We start from the raw sequence: 23,947 nt of genomic DNA on the forward strand, positions 1-23,947 counted from the left end.
TTGCCCAGTGTCAGAGGCAGAAAGTCAGGGGCAGAGTGGAGAGAAGGACCCAGGAGTCCTCACTCCCAGCCCACCCTTCTCTAGCCCCTGGACTCCACTATCCTCCCAAATCTGGGGACAGGACCCAGAAGCCCTGAATCCCAGTCCCCCTGCTCTAGCCACCAGGCAATACTCTTTCCCTTCCCCCCCCCCCCCCAGTCTTATGGCTTGGTATTCCTGCCTTGACCTGATATTGCTTTCAGCCCTAGAGGTCATGCTGTTATTTCTAGAGCCGAGCTAGTGTGGAAATACATGCAGGTAACCTGACCTGGGCTACAGAATCTTTAATGATCCATTTATAAATCTTCTCTGATCCCCTGGTGTAGCATGTCTCAGCACCTCTCTGTCCCCCTAGCAGCTCCGTGGGGAGATTCTGGGGGCCCATGCTGTGTAACTCCTTTCGAAGCCATCCGTAACTACGGGCCTAAATCTCACACCCTTACTACCATCTCTTGCTTTAATGCAGCCCCCTGTGCATGGGCCATGGGCCATAGGTAAATATTACACCACTCTGTACTTGCCAGCCTAGAGGGTCGTGCTTTCCAACGCAGGCACCTGGTTTTGAGACGCAGTTACAGGGCTGGGTGTTTGTGTTCTGCAGGCTCCATGATATATGAGAATGTGGCTGTTGCAACTGGTATCAAATGCAAGTCTTGCCCAATTCCTCAGTGCTTTAAGCAGCCCATTGGCAGCTATTCTAGTGCGGCACTTTTGGCGCCAGATCTGACCGAGACAATACGGCCCCACAAAGGGGAATCTTTTTCTATATATATATTTTGGTGGGGTTGGGTCTTTGAAAGATGGGGCCATTGGGAATGGGGTACGGGGCCCTTCGCCTCTCTAGAGAGTACAGCCTCAGGTCAGGGGACCTGGCTGACCCCAAGAGTGTGTGCATGGGAATGGGATACGGAGTCTTTCACCAGTAGGGGGTGCCAGTTCTAATCCCACCCCAAATTGGGGGGACTGGCTGGCTCAGGGGGATCAGGGACTGGGTATAGGGTCTTTCCCCTCTAGGGCACCAGTTCAGCCCAGTCTGTCTAATCTATCTCAATCCCGAGCTCCTGACCTCTCTGGGTGTGGCAGTTGAGTGTGGCAGGCGTGGTTAGACAGACAGAGCAAGAAGGTGTTAATCAGAGACCAAAATCTCTCTGCCTGCTGCCATAACAAACATTGATAATCAAGCCACAAACCAAGCAGTGACAGAACCGTCCCCGCAGCAGCCCAGGAGTCCTTCTGCGCTTTTACAGTGAGGCATGGGTGCTTATTCCCCCCACCCCACCCCCGGGTTAGAATTGCCTCTAGTTGCTCAGGGCAGGGAGCGGGGGTCAGGGCTCCAGCAGGGCATCAGGTGTTAGCAAATGCCCCTGTAAGCTGTGACTTGGGCTTCCTTTTCCCCCATCCCTGGGGCCAACCTTTCCCAGAACTTCCTGAATTATTCAGACCTATTATGGGAGGGATCTGTGCCAGAAAAGGTTTCCGGGGAACTGCAGTGTGTGTGCATGTCTGTGTGTGAAGTTATTTAGAACGGCTATATTAGCAGATAAGCTACTCAGTTGATGTTAGGATGGGGTTTTGGGGGGGGGAGGGTACATGTGGGAGGTGTGTTTGTGTGTCGTGACTGGCCTGTATGCACATGCACCATAGTGAGTGTGGGGAACATATCCTGGCTGTGTTTGATATGGGGATGGTTGCATGTGTGTACATACCATGTGCATGTGAGGTGGATGGCATGTGTAGGAGTGCGGGGGTGTATGTGACCTGGGGTGTGTCTGTGTCCATGAGACATACTGTGTGTGTGTGTGTGTATCATCTTAAACATGTGTGAAACCTGCCTGCAGAGGGAACTGGGTCAGGGCCCTGCCACCTGAATCACCCTCCTCTGCTGGGAACCCCAGATCCTGGCTGTTTAGGATGGCGGGGGGTGAGGTGTATCTGTGGGGCTGGCTGCACGGTCTCCCTTGGGAAACACTCCTCTAGCCAAGAATTCCTCAGCTTGGCACAGAGAGACCTGGCCTGGGGATGGGACTCCATGTACTTGGTTATATGACTCAAGATCTCTGGGGCAGGGACTGCCTCTTATTGTGTCTGGTGTCATCATCCGGCCCAGACATACCCTGAGCTCTCGGTTGAGGCCTCTACCTATGACCAGGACACAGTTATAATGCTAGTAAGTCCTGACCTGGGGGAATCTCCCTGGGATTGGGGTGCATGATGGCCCTGTGGCTTTATCCCGCCTTTCCCTGGTCTGATCTCTACAATGCTCATCTGGGCCGGCCGGCCCCCCTCGGGGCCTTCTCTGGCTGGGAGGTAGGAAAGTGCTGTTAGTGACCTGATAGCGAGGGGGAAACTGAGGCACAACACTCACCTGTGGGTACAACTAGAGGCAGGAATTGAACCCAGGCATCCTGGCTCCCAGGCCTCTGTTCTAACTACTAGATCCACCCCCTAGCTCAACAGCGCTGCCTCGAGCTCCCTCTCTGTGCTGGGCGAGGGGCTCCCGCAGCTCCTACGTCCTAGGGCTGGGGGGGCAGGGGGCAGCCCCAGGGCGGCATGGACTGGGCAGGTAGCCCCCAGCCTGGCTGGTCCAGCTCCTCCACCTCCTGCCAGCCACACACCAGCCACCCTGGAGATAAATTCTACGGTTCACATATGCAGCTCGCTGCGGGAGGCCGCCTTTTCCAAGTGGGCAAATGACTAGCCTTTGAGAGGCGACACCAGAGCCCGCAGCGGGCCAGGCCGTTGTGTAGCAGCAAGCGGAGAGCACGGGGTGCGCTGGGCTGGTGGATCCCCATTTTACTGGTGCCTGTGTGATAGCCAAGAGTCAGCACTTTAAAGCCGGGCTGATGGGGGCTGCTCCGGATAATAGCAGAGGAATCCCCGAAGATCCCAGCTGTGGAGGGGCAGAAAACACTGTATAAATGACCCTTTCTCTGTCTCCTCTGCTTCCTCTCCAGGTACTTCACAATCCCGAACGGATCTGTCCTCACAGCACCTCCGGGGGATGGAGGCGCAGGGTGGATAAAGGCCTGGTCTGTACTAACAAATCCCACCCCTGAGAGCCGTAGCAGTGTCGAGGAACAGATAGATGGGCCCAGCCCCCAGTGCAGGTTGGATTGTGGCCCCCTCCTACAGCAGCACTGCCTGCAGCAGTATCTTTCCCTACCCGGCACCGTAACTCTGATTGTCACCCTTTGGAGGGGAGGCCGGGGGAGCGGGGTGCAGGACTGGAGAGCATGCCAACCCTGCACTCACCCCCCACAGCAGAGGCTCCTATGTCCCGCAGGGCTGGGCTTGGCCTCTTGCTCTGGAAGTTGCAGCCTGGTGTGTGGAGTTGCAGTCCCACTCAGGTTTGGCACCAAACCTGACCCGTGCTGCGCCCCCAGGTGCTAGGTTGCAATGCCTAGTGCAGGGTGCCAGGCCACGTGGCGGGACACCAGAGCCAGTGCTCTGGGGCGAGTCACGAATGCAGAAAAAAGTCACAGGCAAACGGGAAACGCGCACATTCCGGGACTTGTTTTTGCGCCGTGACAGCTCTGCAGCCTTAATAATAATACAAACCTTGGAGCCTTCCGGGGCTCTCTCAGTTGCATGGGACCCTGAGCACCTAAACTGGCTGCACCGGCTGTTTTCTGCCAGTGAGATGTAGCTGCGTTGACCTACCGCTGCTCGGGCAGGTGGAGTTCTTACAGTGACGGAAACCCTCTGTCGCATAGTCTGCGTCTACACTACAGCTGTAGCATACACTGACACCAGCCCCTAGGGGACTTCCCCAAAAGGACTCTGGGTTCTTGAGTCCCAGTTTAGTGCCCGCGGGACCAGTCTTCCTACCCCAGACCTTTGGAGTCCCAGGTATTTCCTTGGTCCTCAGACACCAGCTCTGACTACTGTTGTCCCTGCAGGGAGAGAGCCGGGTTCGGTCCTGTCCTGCAGGGCTCTGGTCTGTCTTGCCCAGTGTTAGCGGAGCTCCCGACTTCTCCCTAGCTCCACCGTCTTTATTCTCTTTGGGGACGTGAGCAGTGGAGAGAATCCGCTTGGATTCCCAGCTCCTGAGGCGTTTGCAGCCCTGGCTGGTAGTGGGATCCTCCCTTGACTTGAGAGATCCAGGGGGGCCAGGCTGGGAGCCCCTATAACATAATCCTGGAGCCTCCTTCCCTGTCAAGAGCTGCCTGAGTGCTGTCAGACCATCTGGCTCTAGTTGCCGGATGCAGCTTGGGTCGGGGCCCCAGTGGGGAGTTTCCCTCTTTCATAAATAAATGGAGATATCCCGTCTCCTAGAACTGGAAGGGACCTTGAAAGGTCATCGAGTCCAGCCCCCTGCCTTCACTAGCAGGACCAAGTACTGATTTTGCCCCAGATCCCTAAGTGGCCCTCTCAAGGATTGAACTCACAACCCTGGGTTTAGCAGGCCAATGCTCAAACCACTGAGCTATCCCTCCCCCCTTTCGTGAGGTTGGATAGTGACATCTCGTCTCTTGCACCGAGTGCAGCACAACACGCTGTGAGTTGCCCTCTCTGTTTGACCTCGCAATTGAAAACCATGGCCACGCTTACCTGGCCAACCCCATGCAGCAGGCGGGGCACCTAAACCCCACTGCGGTTTGAATGGCACACGGGAACAGCCAATGTGGCAGCAGGCAGGATAGTGGAGCAGAGGAGGCCAGAAGGGAAGGGGTGAATGAGAAACTCTAGTCTCCACCCAGTGACTCGCGCTAAATAAACCTCCAGCCCTTAATCCCAGGAAGAAGGAAAGAAAAGACTGAAAAAGCTGGGTCAATAGGGGGATGCAGAAAGTGGCAGGAAAATTAGACATGGTTTGTGGGGTGAGGAGGGGGCCTAGCTAGGGAGCAGCTTTATGCTGGACCCTGGGAGCCAAAGGGACGTGATTTCCGGGCCAAGCAGCATCTGATATTTTATTTAAGCCTAGAAAAAGCCTTAAGAGGAGAGGAGGCCTCCACAGGACCTGGCTCCAGAGTCCATGCCCCAACCTGCCCTGTCTCATGTCCTTTTCCCTGACGGGGCAGCTGTGTTTGCATCCTGGGGCAGTGCCACTGGGTCATATGGAGTCAAGGAGGGTGGGGTTGCCCCAGGGATGGATGAGATCATCTTGTTTTGCAGTATATGATGATCAAGAAAGCTTCCTGGATCTATCAGTTCACTGCAATAAATAATTCACTCTCTTCTCTTCTCTCCCCCGGAGAAAACCCCCCCAGTGAAACACATGAGATCAAAGGCAGATCTCTTTCTTTCTCCAGTTAGAGGATCTGTTTGTTTTTAAAACAACACCAGAAACTAGTATTTTTATTTAGGGGCAGGATGACCCAATGCTCCCACACACAACACCTTCGCCTTGCCGCTGAGGTAGTTCCTGGCCTTCTGCACGGGAGAGTTCGGATTCCCTCGTGCAGAGGGCACAAGCAGGTGCAAATGCAGATGCACGCCCGGCCCAGCCCCCACTCTACGGCACGGAGCTGAGATCCTGCATGACAGTGTCACCAAAACATACGCACACGCTTAACTTTACACACAGTGATTAATCCATTGAACTGCGCACAGTGTGTAAAATGAAGCACGTGCTGTAAGTCTCTGCAGAATTCAGACCGATGTAGAAATTCCGTATCTGAAGCATGTTTTTCAGCATATACCGCACGGGAGATGGACACAGGGTGGAGGTGTTTGCAGGGCTACAATGGGGACAGGAGTGTGGTCCCCAAACTCCTTGGATTCCTAGGAACCGCCATTAAAATAGATTTCAGGGGTGAAATCCTGGCGCTGCCCTGCCCAGGACCCCAGCCCTCGCAAGCGGGCAGGGAAAGGGCTGGGGGCAACCTAGGGTGACCAGATGTCCCGATTTTATAGGGACAGTTCTGATTTTGGGTTTTTTTTCTTATATAGGCTCCTATTACCCCCTGTCCCGATTTTTCCCGATTTGCTGTCTGGTCACCCTAGGGCGGCCAGCGCCCCAAACCCAGCCCAGCGGCTGCGCTGAGCCCTGAAGCAGCCTCCGCCCGCCAGCTGAACAGCGCAGGGAGACAGCCCCGCCCCTTTCTTGGTTCTGACCAATCCGTGTGCAGCCGGGGCGGGGCCTCTTGCCCACACTTTGAGGTCGCGGAGCGCGTCAGCAGGTGCTGGCAGAGGCCGGCCTGGAGCAGGGGCTGCCGCTTCCCGGGAGCAGGAGTCCCGGGGCGCGTTGTCGGCTGCGCTCCCCGTGTTGGGGCTGATGGAGGGGGCGCTGCTGGGGGCGGGGCTTGCTCACGTCTCCTCCCCCCCGGTTGCTGCGCCCTGCCGGGGGGGGCCATGTGGCCTGGCACGTGGAGGAAGGTGCTGGCAGGGCTCAGCCCTGTGTCTGGCGCTGCTCGCAGGTGTGTGTGGGGGTCTCTGGGCTGGGTCAGCCCTGGGGCGCTGCAGCAGCAGCCGATGGCATCGGCTGCCTTTGCCGTGGCTTGCATGTGGCTGCGTGACCTGGAGCCAGTGGCCTCTGCCTCGTTCCTGGGGTCCCTGCCATGCCGGGGGTCTGGAGCGCTGCAGGGTTACGGGCTGGGATGCGCCGTGCGCCTGTGGCTCACGGGGCGCTGGACCACGGGCTGCCAGTAGCCGTGGGATGGGATCTGAACTGCTCAGCTGTGGCAGAGGCCCCATGTGGCAAACAGCTGATGGGGATTCTCTCTGTAACTGCGAGGCCCCGGGTGGCTGCAGACAGTCTGTGCTTTGGGGGCGCTGGGTTCGGATACACTGGCACCCGCGGGCCTGCCGGCCGCCCCTGGCATTTCCCAGCTCCCTCCGGCCGAGTGAGCAGCAACAGTCCCTTTGCTCGAGGCTGAGCATCTGCTTGCCCGGGTGAGGCAGTTCGTGCATCCGTGATGGTTTCCCCCGGCCTGGCAGGAGCCCTTGCTGCAGCCTAGGGGGATTGGGTGGGATGGCTGGAACCGGCCCTCCAGGCTGCTCTGTCCAGCATGAGGCTCCTCCCCAGACCTGGAACCCAGAGCGAAGATCCCAGCCTCTTGCATGACAGGGCAGGGGTGAGGAGTGTCAGCATGAGGGTGCTGGGTCTGGCCGTGGTGCATCGAGTCTGGTGGCAGCGGTTGGTACCAGGTGCTTCAGCGGAAGGTGCCAAGATGACCCCACAATGCACCTGGCTCACGGCATGGAGCTGCTTGTGGGGTAGGGGCGGCTCTTCGCTGCTGTATCCAGCCGTGGGTTACTGATCAGGGTGGGTGCTGAGACTCTCTTGCCCCTGTGCCCATCGCTCAGGGCAGTCTCACTTCTGGGCTTTGTCTCTGGTCGCTTTCAGGGTTGTCAAGCGGCTCTACTGCCCTGCGGGGAAGAGAGACACCATCTTCGCCTTGTCTTCGGGCCATGGGAAATGCGGCGTGGCCGTGATCCGGACCAGCGGCCCCGCCAGCGGAGCAGCCCTGCGGAGTCTAACGGGGCAGCAGGAGCTGCCCCGGCCTAGAGCCGTCACCTTGCGGAGGATCCACGACCCCAGCTCCACGGAGACTCTGGACAGGGGCCTGGTCATCTGGTTCCCAGGTTAGAGCTGAAGACTGCAGCAGGCTCTGTAGGGCCGCAGGGCCCAGCCCTTGCACCCCGGGGGCCTTTTGGGCAGGTCCCACCTTGGATTCACATAGGGGGTGACTGGCAGGTAGTGAGATGCCGGGGGATATTGATTCTGTGCCGCAAACAATCACATTTGCTTTGGCTCTTACCGCCCTCAGTAGCTGGATGGAAACTGCTCATTGGTGGGAGCTCCCCCAAAATGGCCCCCTCCCACTGGTCAGCTTTGCCTGCGCAGGCTGTGTGTGCTCCTGCAGCCCCTTCTAGACAGGCTCGCTTGCTCGCCCGTCTGCAGTTCCCAGCGCCAACCCTGCAGTGCCCGGACACCTGCAGCGAGGTGTCCAGCCCAGCCCTGCATGCATGTGTATTCACAGCCCATCTCTCCTCCCCCCCACCCCCCACTACCAGGTGGGATTCCCGATTGCGTTCTCCTGGTCATTCCCCCACTCTCCCGGGCACTCCCCCAAGGGGGAGCTCCTGCCACGTGACATCCTGGGCTTGACCCTCCCAGCGGATCTTGCCCTGACCTCGTCTGGGGTTCTGCAAGCAGAGAGATTCCAGGATCGGGGCCGAAATGGAGGCTGGTAGCACCTGGCAGTGGGGTAGCACCTCCCTTTCTGCCTGGCATTGTGCAGACACTAGATACCAGAGCAGGCATTGCCCCCCGCCCCTCCTGTCCTGCACCAGTGCCAGGCCTGGGAGAGTCAGTTCTCCCTGCAGCCTCGCGCCTGTTGTTTGCACGTGGGATGGGGCAGGTGAGATGGGTTTTCTGTTTTTCTGATAAATCTGCAACCTCTCTCTCAACTCTGGTGGCGTCTTGCCCTGTGTGTGCACGACGGGATCGGAACTGCTTAGCTCTGTGCATCATAAGCCCTATACCGAGAACAGCTAATGGGGAGTTTTCCTTTAGCTCAAGAGCTTGTGGAGCAGGAAGATCCCAGCTCTATCCTTGGTGCTTCCACGATGCTCCAAAGAGGTTATGGGTTTCTTATGGCATTTACAAACAGGATTGCATGCTCCGGCCTATTCTCTGTACCCACTCCCCTCCCCCACTTTTCCTGTTATTGAGTACTTTGGTGTGAAAATAGGATCTTTGCTCCCTGATCCGTTCCCCACCCAGTCCCACGAGGCGGCGGTGATATCGCAGCTCGGTGAGGAGTAAACACCTGGAGCAGGTGACCTCTGGGGGTATTGAGTGGAACCTCCCAGAAAACACACGGCGCCCGGGCAGAATTCCAATGAGGATGTTGTCTGAGGATTTCCCAGCAGGCGTGAGCAATTCTTCATCAAACGCTGCAGGGCTGAGATGTTCCCGGCTGCAGGGAGCCTTTCTTTCCTGCGGCTGAGTCCGGGGAAAGTCCGTGCAGGGTTTGACCTCCTTGGCAATCAGAGGGGCTGGGGACGGCTGCCGCCGATACCATAATTACTAACGAGCCGATCTCCTGTGTGGGGTCGGCCGTGGGTCCCCGTTCAGTGGCCGCCCTCCCAGGTGATGCCGCTTGGCCCCTCGCTGGGGCAGCAGCTGCAGGGACTGAATCCGGGACTTCTGGAGCTAACCAAGCCCCAGTCTCTATTGTCTGAGCTAACGAACTCGGGCGCCTTTAGCTCAACCTCTGCAGCCCTAGACAGCGGTGCCTGGACCGTCCTACGCTGCTGAGCATGCTTGACACACACGGCTGCCCGGGGGCTGGGATAATCTGCACTGGGGAGCCAGGCAGGGCTGGGCTGGTTGCTTGCCACAGGGGTGGGGCCAGGGAACGGTGTGGGGGGCTCACTAGGGGGCTCTTCCCTTTGCCAGTACAGACCCCCGTGCGACAGCACAGCACTAGGAGGCCCTTGGCTCTCTGGCCCCTCAAGCTCAGACCCGAAGCACTTGGGATACCCCTGGCGCGTTTTGCAAGAGCAGGGCCGTTAACTCCGTTCTGCGCCCCCGGCCAGAGGAATCGTCTTTGCTCCCTGCTGACCTCTTGCAGACCATCCCTGGGTGCGGTCAAACAAGCTGCCGTGCTCCAGCCAGAGGCGGCTGCTTTTAGGGGTGGGGGGAAGCGATTTATAGATGAGGCTCTGTGTGAAGGCACCTTTCAGGAGAGGCCCCCTCCCCCTCCATCCCTAGTCACTGTCTGGTTCTTTTCTACAGATGGAGCTTTCGATTCCTTCTCTGCTGTCCTTAGTCTCAGCTGTGTGTCCCTTCCCAGCAGCACGCAAGCCCATCGTCCTCATTCCAACTGATGGGCCTGTGTCCCGTCCTGACGGCACCAGTGCGGAGACGGAAAGAGCTTCTTTAATGTTTCATCCCGTGCCCGCCCCGGTTGGGTGGCTCCCTTACCCCCCTGTCCTCGAGGGCCACGTGTCATAGAGTCATAGAATATCAGGGTTGGAAGGGACCTCAGGAGGTCATCTAGTCCAACCCCCTGCTCAAAGCAGGACCAATCCCCAACTAAATCATCCCAGCCAGGGCTTTGTCAAGCCTGACCTTAAAAATCTCTAAGGATGGAGATTCCACCACCTCCCTAGGGAACCCATTCCAGTGCTTCACCACCCTCCTAGGGAAATAGTTTTTTCCTAATATCCTATCCCTGTCCCAGGGGAGCGCAGCCGCTAATGGGCTCTGTGCTTTGCAGGGCCCCACAGTTTCACCGGGGAGGACTGCTCCGAGCTGCACGTCCACGGGGGGCCGGCAGTGGTGGGCGGCGTGCTCCAGGCCTTGGGTAAGTGTCTCTCTCCATCCCTCTGAAACTAAGCGAGCCGGATTCTCGGTCGCTCTGGGCCTTGGAGGGGGAGAACCGGCCCCTGGCAATCCCTGTGGTGCAGTGGGTCGGCTCCCTGGCTGGGTTGAGCTGGCGTTGGGGCCCTCCCCCAGGCATCGGGGGCATGGCCAGAGCGTGCTGCGGCTGTCCTGTGTATCTCAGTACCCCGAGTATAAGGTAGAGCAGCCTGGAGCCTGTGACTGACAGTGGGGGCTGGGCAGGGGTCCTGCGTGGTCCCAGAATATGGCCCCAGCGGGCACCGATTCCCCTGCTGGGGAGCTCGCGTCTCCCAGAACTGGGGCAGCTTGCCCAGCCCTGCCTGGCCGCGTGAGGAGCGATGCCCCAGGGGGCCCCCGCTCAGGTTTGCTGCGTGTGGTTTTTCTAGGGCGCCTGCCCGGCCTGCGCCCAGCTGACCCCGGCGAGTTCACCAAGCGAGCTTTCCAGAACGGCAAGCTGGGCCTGACCGAGGTGGAGGGGCTGGGGGACCTGATCCACGCCGAGACGGAGGCCCAGAGGAGGCAGGCGCTGCGGCAGATGGAGGGGGAGCTGGGGCAGCTGTACCAACGCTGGAGTGAGGAGCTCACCAAGGTAAGGGCCCCCTCTCCCCCAAGGCCTGACTGGGGCCTGAACGCCCATGCTGGGAGCAGAGGGAGGCAGCGTGGCTAGGGGCATGGCCTGGAAGGGGGGACTTCCCTCGGTGGCTTTGGGTGAGTGGTGTCCTCTCTCTGGGACTCCGTGTCCCCAGCTCCAGCGCTGACCCTGCTTTGAGCTCCCAGGAGGGAAGCGCTAGCTAAGGGCGAGGCGTTAGTGGCTAGCACAGGGTCACTGAAGTAGCTGGCCTGGTGTAAGAGACCCTTGCACCCCGGGAGGATAAGACACCTGAGGGAGCCGGAGAAGGGTCCCTGGGCTCTGGTTTGCCGTTCGCTGCTGAATATGGAGGGGCCCCGGGGGAGCAAAGATCGACCCCGAATCCTGCCATCGGAGCCTGGGTGCGGGAGCCTGACCTGCCGGCAGGATCGGGGACATCATTCACGACGTGCCGTCCCCCTTTCCGCCCCTTAGGCTCTGGCCCACGTAGAAGCCTTTATCGACTTCAGCGAAGACGACAATCTAGAGGAGGGCGTGCTGGCTCGAGGTGAGTGGTGCTGGCCTGTCCTTAAAGGGGCAGCGTCCGCCCGTGCCTTGCACCTCGCGCTGTCCCTTGCGCCGGGGCTAAGCAGGGGCGAGATGCTGCCATGGCGGCGTTCCCCGCTCGGGTTGGGCTGGTGTGAATGACGACACAGGGGTCCGGAGAGCGGTGACCTGGGGCCGCGACTTCTAGGACCCTGCAGATCTCTGTCCGCGACGCCCTGGAGTGTTACATTGCAAAGGCTTCTGGGAAATCTGAATTTCCTCTGCTGCTGTTTGGTTGGTTCGTTCGACACAGGCTGTGCCACGGATCCGGTCATGCCCACGTGCTGTGCCACGGGGCACAGGGGCTAAAGGCTGCCCAACCCTTCTGCTGGACAGGGGTCAGTTTCATCTTGTCCCTGGTCAATTTCACAGGGCACCACACAGCCGCAGTGCCTGAGTTTCCATGGCAGCAAGGGGAAGAGTTTACATTCTGGGGAGGGAGCCTGTTTTAATTGGAACCCGTGACAAATACCCCTGGTTGCTATTTAGTTTGGTGAACTCCCCTTGATTTCATACCAAAATCTAAATCCTGAGCCCTTGCACTGGTGGTTGATTGAGGTGCTGATCCGGTTGTGGCACTGGATTAGGACTGGTCTGGTTCAAGTCCTAGCTCTGCCACAGACTCCCTGTGTGACCTGGGGCAAGTCACTTAATCTACCCTGGGTCTCCGTTTCCATTTGTGCTATGAGGGGGGTGACGGTCCTCCCTTTGTCCCTCCAGATTGAGCGTTTGTTGGGCAGAGATTGTGTCTGCAGGAGGGGGCCCCGCTCTCTGGCGAGGTCCGCCCAGCGCAATGGGGCCCTGCTCTCGGGCAGGGTCTCTCTCTAGATGCTACCGTAATGCATGAAATGAGAACAACCTGCCCAGGGGACTGTCCCCTGTGCGGGCCTGACTGCCGGCTTGGGGCCGCAGTGGGTTGCTGGGGTCCCTTCATCTGTGCTGCGGTTTCATTTCATTTCACTTTGCTTTTTTGTTTCTTCCCCTTCTCCCCGCTCTCCGGGTGCTGACCCGGGCCCAGTGGACGCTGCCGTGCAGGCGCTGGAGGAGGAGGTGAGGAGACACCTGCAGGACGGGCGGCGCGGGGAGCGGCTGCGCGGGGGAGTTCACGTGGTGATTGCTGGCCCCACCAACGCTGGCAAGAGCAGCCTGCTCAACCTCCTGTGTGAGTCGGGGGGCGAACCTCCAGCCGCAGCTCTTAGTGTCCCCGGTCGCTCGGTGCCTCGCCCACCCCAGAGGATGGTCCAGTCCCGGTGTGGGGCTAGGTGCTGGCTGGACAGCCAAGGACAAGGGCCTTTAATTCACCGATCGGGTACTGGCCCTGCGAGAGCTTCCCGCTGCCGGGGGGAGTTCACTCTCCATTCAGTCCCGGCTTCTCTGTGCCAGCATCTGTGCCAGGGATGCCAGTTGCCCCAGCACCAGGGTCTTTATTCTAGTGTCGTGGCCGATGCCAGGGAGAGGCCTGGGGCTTTCAGAGGCGGACGCACCGGGCTCCACCGCCGGATCTGTACGGGGGCTGGAACAGACTCCCACACTCTGGATCAGGCACAGAGCGCGGCACAAACCATGCCCTGGCTGGTGGGCTAGCATGGTGCCCCCTCCCTCCGCACCCCAGACACCCAAGCCGTGGGGCCTGATCCTGCTGCTCCCCCCACCCCTCTGCAGAATTTGGTCCCGGGGCCAAAGTCCTCCAAACCTGCCACTGATTTTTGGCTGCCCCAGGGTTCGGGTTTGTTTGGGGCGAGGGCTCGGCACAACCGGAGACGCCTGGGGCTGATTCTCTGAGGTGCTGACACCTGCGGCTCCTGCTGACTGGAGCCCGCACTGCGGGTGCCCGGCGCTGCTAGAATTGGGCCCAGGCATCCCAGGCTCGGGGCCTGCGCTGGTAGCATGTGGGATGGATCCGTGGCTGTGGCGGGATGGGGTGGAGGTGAGACTCTCTGGATCAGGGCATGAGCCCCTAGGTCAGGGACTCCACCTGCTTCTTCGGGCTGGTGAGTCGCTTGTTGTTGCTAATGAGAAACCGTCTCAATTTCCCCGCCCGCCCCCCGGGGTTAGGAAACTCACTGGAAAGCTCCCCAGTGCCCACTAGATGGCAGCACGAGTCCCCGCTGGTCCAGGTGCTGAGTCTCTTGCTCGTTATCCAGGGGCTGCTGGGCCCCGACGGAATGGGTTGGCGTTGGTGGCACATCAGGGCCCCAGCAGGTGCATGGGGGTGACGCGGTCGCCTTCCCCCCCGGCTACAGCACGAAGGACTAGCGGCCTCGTACTGGTGGGGTGTGGGGTGCTCCCTCTGTATGGGTTAGACTGGGGGGAGCTGCTGGGTCTGGCCTCCCCACATCTCTGCAGCTGTCCCTTTGGGCTCCCCGGCCTTGCCAGTTACAGGCCCTGACGACCACAAGATGCCTCTGGCCCCTGTTCCCTGGGGGGAGGTGGCCGGACAGAGGGTGCCCTGTCTGGGGGGTCAGGAGACTAGCTGAAGAGGGGTCTCCCCAGAGGAGCCCCTGGCGAAGGCCCTGGAGAGGTGGGGGCCCAGGTCTTGCTGGATGTCGGGGCCAGGGAAGGTGTGTCTGGGGGGCGGCACCCCTGTGCTGAGGGCTCCTGCTTCCAGTCTCGCTCCTAGCAACAGGCCTCACCACCGGTTGTTCCCAGCGTGGTCCCTGAACTCCCCCCTAACCCCTCGCTCTCTCTGTCTAGGCCAGAGGCCTGCGGCCATCGTGTCCCCCGTTGCGGGGACGACGCGGGACGTGGTGGAGTCGGCTCTGAACATCGGTGGCTACCCCGTGGTGCTGAGTGACACGGCCGGGCTGCGGGAGACCCAAGATGCCGTTGAGCGGGAGGGCGTGAGCCGAGCTCGGGAGAGGTGAGGCAGGCGTTGGCTGGGGGGGGGGGGGGGGTGGAAAGGCGACCGGTGGCCTTTCCCCGTGGCCCTGTCGTGTGCCTCACAGCAGCTTTGTTCTGAGACACAAGAATAGCGGGGGGCTGGAGGTCGGGACTGAGGGGCGCCGGCAGGGCTGGGAGAGCAGGGGGCTGCGGGTCGGGGTGAGGGGCGCCGGCAGGGCTGGGAGAGCAGGGGGCTGCGGGTCGGGACTGAGGGGCGCCGGCAGGGCTGGGAGAGCGGGGGGCTGAGGGTCAGGACTGAGGGGCGCCGGCAGGGCTGGGAGAGCGGGGGGCTGTGGGTCGGGGTGAGGGGCACCGGCAGGGCTGGGAGAGCGGGGAGCTGTGGGTCGGCACTGAGGGGCACCGGCAGGGCTGGGAGAGCAGGGGGCTGCGGGTCAGGACTGAGGGGCGCCGGCAGGGCTGGGAGAGCAGGGGGCTGCGGGTCGGTACTGAGGGGCGCCAGCGGGGCTGGGAGAGCGGGGGGCTGTGGGTCGGGGTGAGGGGCGCCGGCAGGGCTGGGAGAGCGGGGGGCTGAGGGTCAGGGTGAGGGCGCTGGCAGGGCTGGGAGAGCAGGGGGCTGCGGGTCGGGACTGAGGGGCGCTGGCAGGGCTGGGAGAGCAGGGGGCTGCGGGTCGGGACTGAGGGGCACTGGGAGAGCAGGGGGCTGTGGGTCGGGACTGAGGGGCACTGGGAGAGCAGGGGGCTGCGTGTTGGGACTGAGGGGCGCTGGCAGGGCTGGGAGAGCAGGGGGCTGCGGGTCGGGACTGAGGGGCGCTGGCAGGGCTGGGAGAGCAGGGGGCTGCGGGTCGGGACTGAGGGGCACTGGGAGAGCAGGGGGCTGCGGGTCGGGACTGAGGGGCACTGGGAGAGCAGGGGGCTGCGTGTTGGGACTGAGGGGCACTGGGAGAGCAGGGGGCTGCGGGTCGGGACTGAGGGGCACTGGGAGAGCAGGGGGCTGCGTGTTGGGACTGAGGGGCACTGGGAGAGCAGGGGGCTGCGGGTCGGGACTGAGGGGCACTGGGAGAGCAGGGGGCTGTGGGTCGGGACTGAGGGGCACTGGGAGAGCAGGGGGCTGTGGGTCGGGACTGAGGGGCACTGGGAGAGCAGGGGGCTGCGGGTCGGGACTGAGGGGCGCCGGCAGGGCTGAGCTGCAGTGATTTCCCGGTAGCTATAAGGTCCGTGTTGCTCTGCTGAGCTGACATATCGGTGACCCGCAGCCCAGACAGAGGCTCCTCTCCCAGCAGCTGCCGGCCTGCCAAGCGACCCCTCCCCTGGGAAGCCCCTGCCTGCTGGCCGGTCCCTGGGGGCCGGATGCATGGGGCTGTGTCAGTCTCTGGCTGTGGCCTGCAGGGTGTCAGGCAGGCACTAAACAAACAGCCGTATCCTTCCCGTGAGCCAGGCCCATCCCGGCCCCTCCTGGGACATCAGCAGTGTCGCCCAGCAAAGGGCCTGCGGCTTGGGCCTCTGTCTGTCCCTTCTGGGCTCCCGGGGGGGGAGGAGGCGCTGACTGTGGGGCAGATTCTGAGACCCGCTCACGGGGGCTGTGATTGGAGGGGGGGGCAGGTCATGTCCCGTTCTGGGTGTGGGGGGGAGCCTAGCGACGGGGCGGGGGAGTCACGCTCAGCGCCCTCTTGGTACCATTAACCCCGTGTTTGCCGTCCATTGGGAGCAAGCGTCCCCTCTTCAGCGGGCAGCACTCCTGGGATGTGCATGGGGGGAGGGGGGTGTCTCCCTGGCCAGTGTCACGGCCCTTCCCCCCCCTCCCCCCCCCCCCCAGGCTGCAGCGAGCGGACGTGGTGCTGGCCGTGCTGGCCGCGGTGGACATTGCTCCGGAGCCTGGGTGCCTTGCCGACGCCTTGCAAGCCGTCCTGCCCCCCGGAGTCCCGGCCCGACGGGCGCCCTGCATCCTGGTCCTGAACAAGGCAGACCTGCTGGAGGAGGGGCACGGGGGGGCCCTGCTGGGAGCCTGCGGGGAGGGGGCGTTGCCCCCCACCTGCCTGCTCTCCTGCAAGACTGGAGAGGGTGTGGACCGCCTCCTGAGCCTGCTGGGGACACAGCTGGAGCAGATGTGAGTTCCCGGGGGTCACAGTCGAGCAAGGGGAGGGGGGTTGTGATGGGAGGGGCAGGGGCTAGGCCAGGCCTTGGAGGCAGGGGTGGGGAGGCGTCTCATGGGCTGGGCCCCGGGTGGCTGTGCTGTGACGGAGGACGCAGTGATGCCCTCTGGCAGCAGGGGGCGCTGTCTGGGGTGGAGAAGGGGGCTGAGGGGATCTGTTGACACTGGAAATCGATGCTGCAAACTCTCTGGGGTGTGAACTCAGCTGCTGGCTTGGCTCTAAGCACCATCCCATCCGTGTCCACACAGCTCCCAGCCCAGCGGGGCCTCGTTCCCCGCGGGGGGCTTGTCCCGAACGCACTGCTTCTATCCGTTATCAGTATCCCAGTAACACCTGGAAGCCACAGGTGAGCTCAGGGCCCTGCTGTGCCAGGACCTGCACAGAGAGAGAGGCCCTGCCCTACGGAGCTCCCAGCCTGAATAGATAAAGGCTGGGCGGGGAAACTGAGGCACAGAGTGACGTGATGCACGCACGGTCACTCAGCAGGCAGTGGGAGAACTGGGAATAGAGCCCAGCTCCCCGAGCCCCAGCCCAGTGCTCTGTCCGCTAGACAGCGCAGCCTCCTTCCGATCACGGAACTGCTGAGCGGCCTGGAGGTGTGGAATATGCCCAGAACAGCTAGAACTAGGAAGAGCTTTGAGAGGCCTCCGATTTCCAGCGGTTCCCGCAGCCTCAGCCGGGCCTCAGCCCTGCCCTGTGCCCGCGTCCTGGCTCAGTGGGAGGGGGGTGGCTTTGGGGGGTTGGAAATGGAGCTGCTAAAGCACCTTGGCTCGTTCAAACAGCCTGCTTGCTGTGTGGTTGGAAGATGGGAGCAGCTCCTGCACGGGGAGTTTCCTTGCTGCCAATCAACAGCAAAGGAGGACAGGCCCCGTGCACATAGTGTCTGAGGTCAGTGATGCCCTAGGACTCCGCTCTGGTGGCAACGGGATTAGGAGCTAGAGGAGAATCGCCATCAGCTGCAAGCGGTACAGGGTTTATGACACATAGCGATGCAGAGGGCAGCAGTGCCACCATCTGCCTGAAGCTTCTATTTGGTCTCCTAAGTGAGCTGGGCTACGGGCGTGACCCCTCCTTTCGTCTGCCAGGTGCGGCGACCCTCTGGCCGGCTCCCCGAGCCTCACGCAGGCACGGCACCGCCTCCACCTCACCAGCTGCCTGGGCTCACTGGGCCAGTACCACGGCTACAAGTTCCTGGATCTGGTGCTGGCAGCCGAGGAGCTGCGGCTGGCCCGCAGGCACCTGGGGAAGATCACGGGCCGAGTCAGCGCCGAGGAGATCCTGGATATCGTCTTCAGGGACTTCTGTGTCGGGAAGTGAGGGACCGGCGGGGCTGGGGTGTTGCTCAGGCCAGGGGCTGAGGTGCCCGTGCGGCATTGTGGGAAGAGCGAGGGGATATTTCAACTGAGACGCTGGGCATGGGAGGAGCTGGGTCTGCGATCTGCTTCGGCAGCGATGGGTGTGCAGGTCTCAGCTTAGCTCCCGCAGCAGTTGTCCTCTGGGCTGGAGAAGCTGAGGGACAATGACAGAGTTCTGTGGGGGGGATCCCAGGGGGCTGCGGGGCAGCAGCAGAGCTGGGTGTGCTGGGGGCACAGAAGGCAGAGGACAGCCCCCTCCTGCACCTGCACCCGACTCTCAGGGCTGTTTGCCTCCCCCATTGTGTTTATTAAACCCCCCGGTACCTTTCCCTGCCCCGTGATCTGGTCTTTCCTCCTGCCAGCATGAGGCCCACGGAGGTGCCCAACCTTCCATTGCCTGGTGACCAGTGGGCGCTGGGGACGCAAGGGGAGATTGCCCAGCTGGGGGGAGAAGGGACTATTTTCCTTCTTTCCAGGGTGGAGGAACACCTGGGCTAGAGGAAGCTGTGTGTAGAGCTGGCCCTGTAAGAGGAAAGGGGGGGGGGGAGTGACTGGGCCTGTGCTCTGTACAGCTGGGGAGGGGTGAGGGTGGCTGGGGTTGGGGGGTTCCCTTTAACATGAAGGGTTAATGATCCTTTGCCAGTGCAGCGTCCAAGAACACTTTGGTCATGTGAATGAATTCAGCCTCCCAGCGCCAGGAGCCCCATTTTATGGGGGGGGGGGACTGAGGCAGGGGGGAGGGAGTCTCTCCGTTCAGAGTCAGCTGTGTGCTCGGAGCTGTACAGGGCCCGGCTGCTACGGGGTGGGGGTGGAGCAGTCAGGATGTGCTGGGAGGGTTTTCGCCTAGCGCTGCTGTTGGAGTGAGGGGTGGGTAGCGCCTTGGGGCGCTGGAGCTGCCGGCGCTTGTCCATGTGTTGGGGGCAGAGCAAGAATGGAACCCAGGTGTCCGGCCCCTCAGGCCGCCTGCTCTGGTCACAAGCCCAGACGCTAGGGAGCAGCAGGGCGCTGGGTGCCCTGGCGCAGTGGTTGTGCCAGGAGATGGTTCTTGGGCCAGGCAGGTTCTGCTCCCGCAATGGATACACGTTTCTCCCCTGATCCCATGGCCCAGGCTGAGCGGCGGAGCCGGCCCGTGCTGTTCCTAGACTAACCAGCTGGGGGTGCCACAGAGCAAGGTTAGGCCAATTCTCTCCAGGCAGGAGCCCTAGCCTCTAACCTGGCCAGGAGTGGGGGGCAGCACCCCTCGCCTCAGGGAGGTTATATTTGGGGGTGCCCCCTGAGCGTGGAGGGTGCCAAGGGGGTGAGGGAGCCTGTGTGTGGTGGCTCTTCCCTGCCTGTCTTCCAGGGGGGGCGTCTCCGGAGCTGGGGGTCCCCTGGGCCAGCCGTGGAAAAACATGGGGCTAGGAGCAGCTCTGCTTCCAGGGGCGGAGAGTAAACAAGGGAAAAACCGGCCTGAACGTCACGTCCCGGGGCAGTGTCTCCGCATCAAGCAGAAAGCCGGGGCCCTGGTGGCTGTAGCCCTCCGTCCCCCCTCTCTCTGCTGCAGCCTGCTCCCTGCGTGCCCTTTCCAGGGGCTGGGCCGGCCCCCCCTTGGCAGCCTGGCTCTGTTTCCAGCGTGTGGCCTTTGGCTCCTCTGCCTCACTGGCCCCACGCTCTCCCCTGGGGCTCGTTACCGCTGGGGTTCCCGGCCTCCTGCTGAGGAAGCCCTTGTTTGGATGGGTTATTTATAGAGGATTTCCTGATGCTCCTCCAAGTAACGAGCTTCCCCCCCTGCTCTTCCAGCGGGGTGGGGGGACCAGAATCCAGGAGCCAAGTCCCCTGCGGGCCTGTCCTGGGCAGTGCTGGGGACAGGCGCTGGAGCGACAGCCCTGGGAGCAGCAGGGTGAGCTCCAGGGCCCAGGGTGAAACCACTGCAGAGGCCTGATTCTCCATTACCTCCTCCTGGAGTGCGTGTATGTGAGGGGGGATGGTGTCTGGCTGGCTTTAAGCCACCTTTGTGCACCCCCTGTTCTAGGGCAGGGCCCTGCCTTGTGCCCGTCACAGCAGCCTTGGGGCTGCTCTAACTTACACTCTGCTCCCCATAACTCCAGGGAACAGCTGCAGCACAGTCTTCCCCCCCCCCCCCCCCATGGCCCCGCTCTGCCCCTGGGACTGGGGACAGGGTGGGCGCAGAGTCCTTATGCCAGCTCCACGGGGGCCAGGGAGGTGCGTGCACATGGCAGGAGTCAGGGGGCTGTTTCCACCTGCTTTAAGGCCCCTTTGTGTGGCCAGAGGGGCTGAGCAGGGCCTTGGTGTAGCTGTGAGGGGTTGAGCCTGGGGGGGTGACAATCAGTTGGCAGGAGGGGACGGGAGGGGAGTTTAGGGTGCTGCGGAGAGTGGGGTCAATATTGGGCAAGGTGGCCTCCCGGGGGGCCTTTCCAGCCCTGGTGCATGCGGCCGGAGCAGAGTTTCCCAGGTGCAGCAGAGCCATCACCCTTGGGTGCTCCCCCCGGGCTGTGCTGCCTCCTGAGCGTGGGGCGCAGCAGCTCCCAGGCGAGGAAGGATGGGGCGGGTTCCACGTGCCATAGGCGAGGGGGAAGCCGTTTCAGTCCCAACGGCGTGGCACAAGTCCACAGCTCTGGCAAGCGCCTACCCTGTGGCCTTGTGTAATCAGAGAGCAATCCATGTTTAGATGGCCCCTTCCTGGGGTGGGGTGGGGGCTGTTCTGTTCCCTGTCACTGCTCCCCCTGAGCTGCGACTTTATCTGCTAATTGGGGTTCAGTCTGATTCGCACTTGGGTGTGGGGGGGCTCTCCCCTCGCAGCCAGTGCTGGCCCCACTGTCCCTGCACAGTGCTGAGGGCTCAGAAGGGGGGCGCGCCCCTCAGCGCTGCCCTGCAGGTAGGGGGTGCTGTGTGAGACAGGTCCTGAAAGCTCTCATGAAACCGTTTGTTCATTAACCCCCTTGTCCTGACCCACCGCCAGCTCTGGGGGTTCCTTTGACCTTCCTAAATCCTGCTCCCCCTCGATTCTAAATGTCAACTGGATACATAATTATCCTTTAGTCCTCCCATAGCGTTGCTGTGCGCTGTTAAGCTGCTGCCTTCTCCCCCAGAGGTGGCTGCATTTCGGTGGCAGGGGAAAGTCCGTGATTCCTGTGAGCAGGGCTTGTGACTGGCTTTAGGATGTGATCTAAAACCCTGACCACGCACTCAGCGCCGTGCAGAGAGCCAGGAGGATGCAGGGACTTCCCAAAGGAGTTCACAATCTAGCAGCGAGTGTTAGGAAAGACTGATTATACGCTCGTCAGGGGAGATAAGGCCCAGCCATAAATCAGACCATGGCAACAACACGGCTGCTCCCCAGCTCTAGCGTGCCCTGCAGGTTTCTGAACTAACCCTCTCATCCTGCCAAGGCTCAGGGCCATCTGTAGGAAACGCAGCCTGGCCCAAAACTGAGCCGCACGGCACGATTAATGTATTTAACACGAATCGCTTTGTCAGTCACTCGGTTTCCTACTTCTGTGGCACCGTTTGTATCTAGTGACTCCTGGGGGGTGTCTGGGAGCCAGGACTCCGGGGTTCTGTTCCTGGCTCTGGGAGGGGCAGTGTAGCCTAGCAGTTAGAGACACACGAGTCAGGACTCCTGGGTTCTACTTCCAACTCTGCCACTCGCTTACTGTCACGTCACTGCTCTGTGCCTCAGTTTACCCCTCTGTAAGAGGGCCTGATAACTCCCTTGTCTGGCGGCTCTGAGACTTAACTAACTTCCATGTCGTGCACTGAGGGCTGCTGAAACCCAGCTCAGGTCTAGAGGGGAAGTGGCTTTGAGTTGAGGGCCAGGGCCTCTAGCGCCCAGCCTCACTGGCCGCAGTACATTTCCCCTCTGGCGGCGCCGGAGCCAATGGGGCCTCCAGGGAAAGTCCAGGGAGGCCATTTATTCAGGCCGCTTTCCTTGTCCAACAAACCAAGGCTTTGGGGCTAGATTTCCGGCCTGGAGAGGATGCTCTTGTGTCAGCGTCTGGGGGGGGAGCTATCCCTCTGTCGGGGGACTGAAAGGGGGAGGCAGAGGTGGGACTGAGAGCAGGGACCCCAGGCGGGTGCAGCCCGCTGTAAGTGAGTGGCTGACCTAAGTGGGGCCAGATGCCCTTGGTTTACCCAGCAAAACTCCCATGGATTATCCACCCGTCACTGGATGCTTCTCACTCTCTGGGGCCACCAGCGCTTGCTCCGTGGAGCAGGAGAGGGGAATTCCCTTTCCTTGGAGGGTGGGGGCAGAGGGGGCAGTTAGGACTGGCCAACAGCCTGGAAGCAGATAGTTTGACTCCCCCAACCATGATCCCAGGCCCCAGCATTGTCTGTTTGCCACTCCTGCCACCCTCCAGCTGGAACGGCGGGCGCGGGTGGCACAGGTGTGCTGCTGCCTGCCTGCCTGGGGCTTGTTCTCGTGTGCGCCCCTCTCCCCCGCAGCCCGCTCCTCTGGGACTGAGAGCAGGCTCCGGCACTAGCCCCTCTTCGGCACGGCTGGAGCTGGCAGCCGGGCCGAGGTTGGAGCGATCCATGAGCGGGAATGAGGCCACGTGTGCAGAATTCCTGGCCGGAGGAATTCTGGCCGGAGGCCACTGGGCCGGGCTTGGATCCTGCCCCCTGCAGTTCTGGGAACGTGCTTCAAGGTTTCTTTGTTTGGGTCCCAGCTTGGCCTGGCTCTTCCTGCGGCACCTGTCAGTCCCTTCCTCCGGGGCGGCCAGAACGGGACGTTCCCCGTCGGCTCGAGATCTGGGCCCCGCTCGCAGCCACCCAGACTCCTCGGCACCGCTTGCCCGGGGGCTTCGGGGACGTGGGCGGTGGCTGGGCCCAAGGCAGGGGGAGTTGACTCAGGACAGCAGCTGATGGCCTTGGTGGACAGGGCAGGTTGGGGGGTGGCGGAAGAGACGAGGCACAGGGGGACGTGTGTCCCCTGCCCCCCTCCCCCAATTCTCCTGTCCTCTTCCAAACTCTGGGGCAAAAGCCCCTTTGGGAACCCAGCCCCCTAGCTAACGTCACCCCCACACGCACCCACAGCGCCCAGCCCCCCCGCTGCACAGGGGCCCGCCAGGACCTTCCGAGTCCCCAGCCTTGGCCCAGGGCAGGGGACTCCGCTTGAGCCAGGGTCAGCGAGAGCGGAAGCAGACCCACCGGGTCCCACCCCCGGCTCCCTGCCCAGCCCCCTGTGACCGGCTGGCCAGCGGGCGGAACAAAGCACACAACACCCAGGCCGGGCTGCCGTCAGGCGTGTATTCAGTGCGGGGTGGAAGAATTACAGCAAAGCGCCATGAGCCTCCGCCGCATCGCTCGGCTAATCAGCGAGAGAGACCGGAGCTGCCCCGGCGGTTCCCCTTCGCCTCCTAGCCCTGCATTCACATTCATGGCAGATCCTGCACCCCCTGGGCTGTGGCATTGGGCAGGGCCCCAGGGTCTAACCTCCCTGGGATAGGGTGAGCTGCAAGGGCCCTGCCGGCAAAAGGCTGGGGAAAGGGCTGCAGGACTGGAGGGGTGTTGGGGCCGCGGAGCCTGAGCAGACCAGGGGCTTGAGGTTGGGGCAGGGACGCAGGAGTGGCTGGAGGAGGGCGGGGGTGAGGCTGGAGCCGGGGTCAGGCCCAGGGGTGGGAGGATGGAGGGGATCTCAGCAGGGGTAGTGAGGGTGAGTAAAGCCCAGAGAGTTAGTGGGGTCAGACAGAGGGAGCCACTGTCCTTCCCCCCCCCCCCCCCCGGGGTGGGCCTGTGCCATGCTGCCAGATCTGGCCAGACCCCCCCACCCAAAGGGCTACAAGTCGGAGGGGGGGCTGCCAAAGGGCGAGATCAGCATGAGCTCCCCTCCCGCCAGCACACCCAGCTTCCGGGGCTGGCGAACCAGGGGTAACTGGACCAGGAATAAGGGGCGGGAGGGGGAGGCCCAGAGGGCGTGTGTGTGTCTGGGGTGAGCGTGAGCTGGGCAATCTGAGAGTCTGGCCAAGTGTGTGTGCGCGAGAGATTGGAGCTGGGGGCGGGATGTAAGATGGATTGCAGCTGTGTGGGTGGGGGAGATTCACATGTATGTGTTTGCGCCTGGCTGTAAGTCTCTGCCCAGGCGTGTCTGTCT

At 61.9% G+C, this 23,947-nt stretch overlaps 1 protein-coding gene across 1 annotated transcript; it reads left to right on the forward strand.

Annotated features, from left to right (window-relative positions):
• Positions 1-6,256: 6,256 nt before the first annotated feature.
• Positions 6,257-18,175, forward strand: GTPBP3 (GTP binding protein 3, mitochondrial). Its single transcript, XM_065422225.1, is given in 11 exon segments — positions 6,257-6,292; positions 6,294-6,323; positions 6,325-6,398; positions 7,328-7,566; positions 10,212-10,298; positions 10,723-10,925; positions 11,400-11,472; positions 12,529-12,672; positions 14,205-14,370; positions 16,165-16,455; positions 17,587-18,175. Coding segments are annotated over 11 exon segments (1,575 nt in total). The 3' UTR covers positions 17,819-18,175.
• Positions 18,176-23,947: the final 5,772 nt, after the last annotated feature.

The sequence above is a fragment of the Emys orbicularis genome, chromosome 24, assembly GCF_028017835.1.
Source record: "Emys orbicularis isolate rEmyOrb1 chromosome 24, rEmyOrb1.hap1, whole genome shotgun sequence".
NCBI classification, from domain to species: Eukaryota; Metazoa; Chordata; order Testudines; family Emydidae; genus Emys; species Emys orbicularis.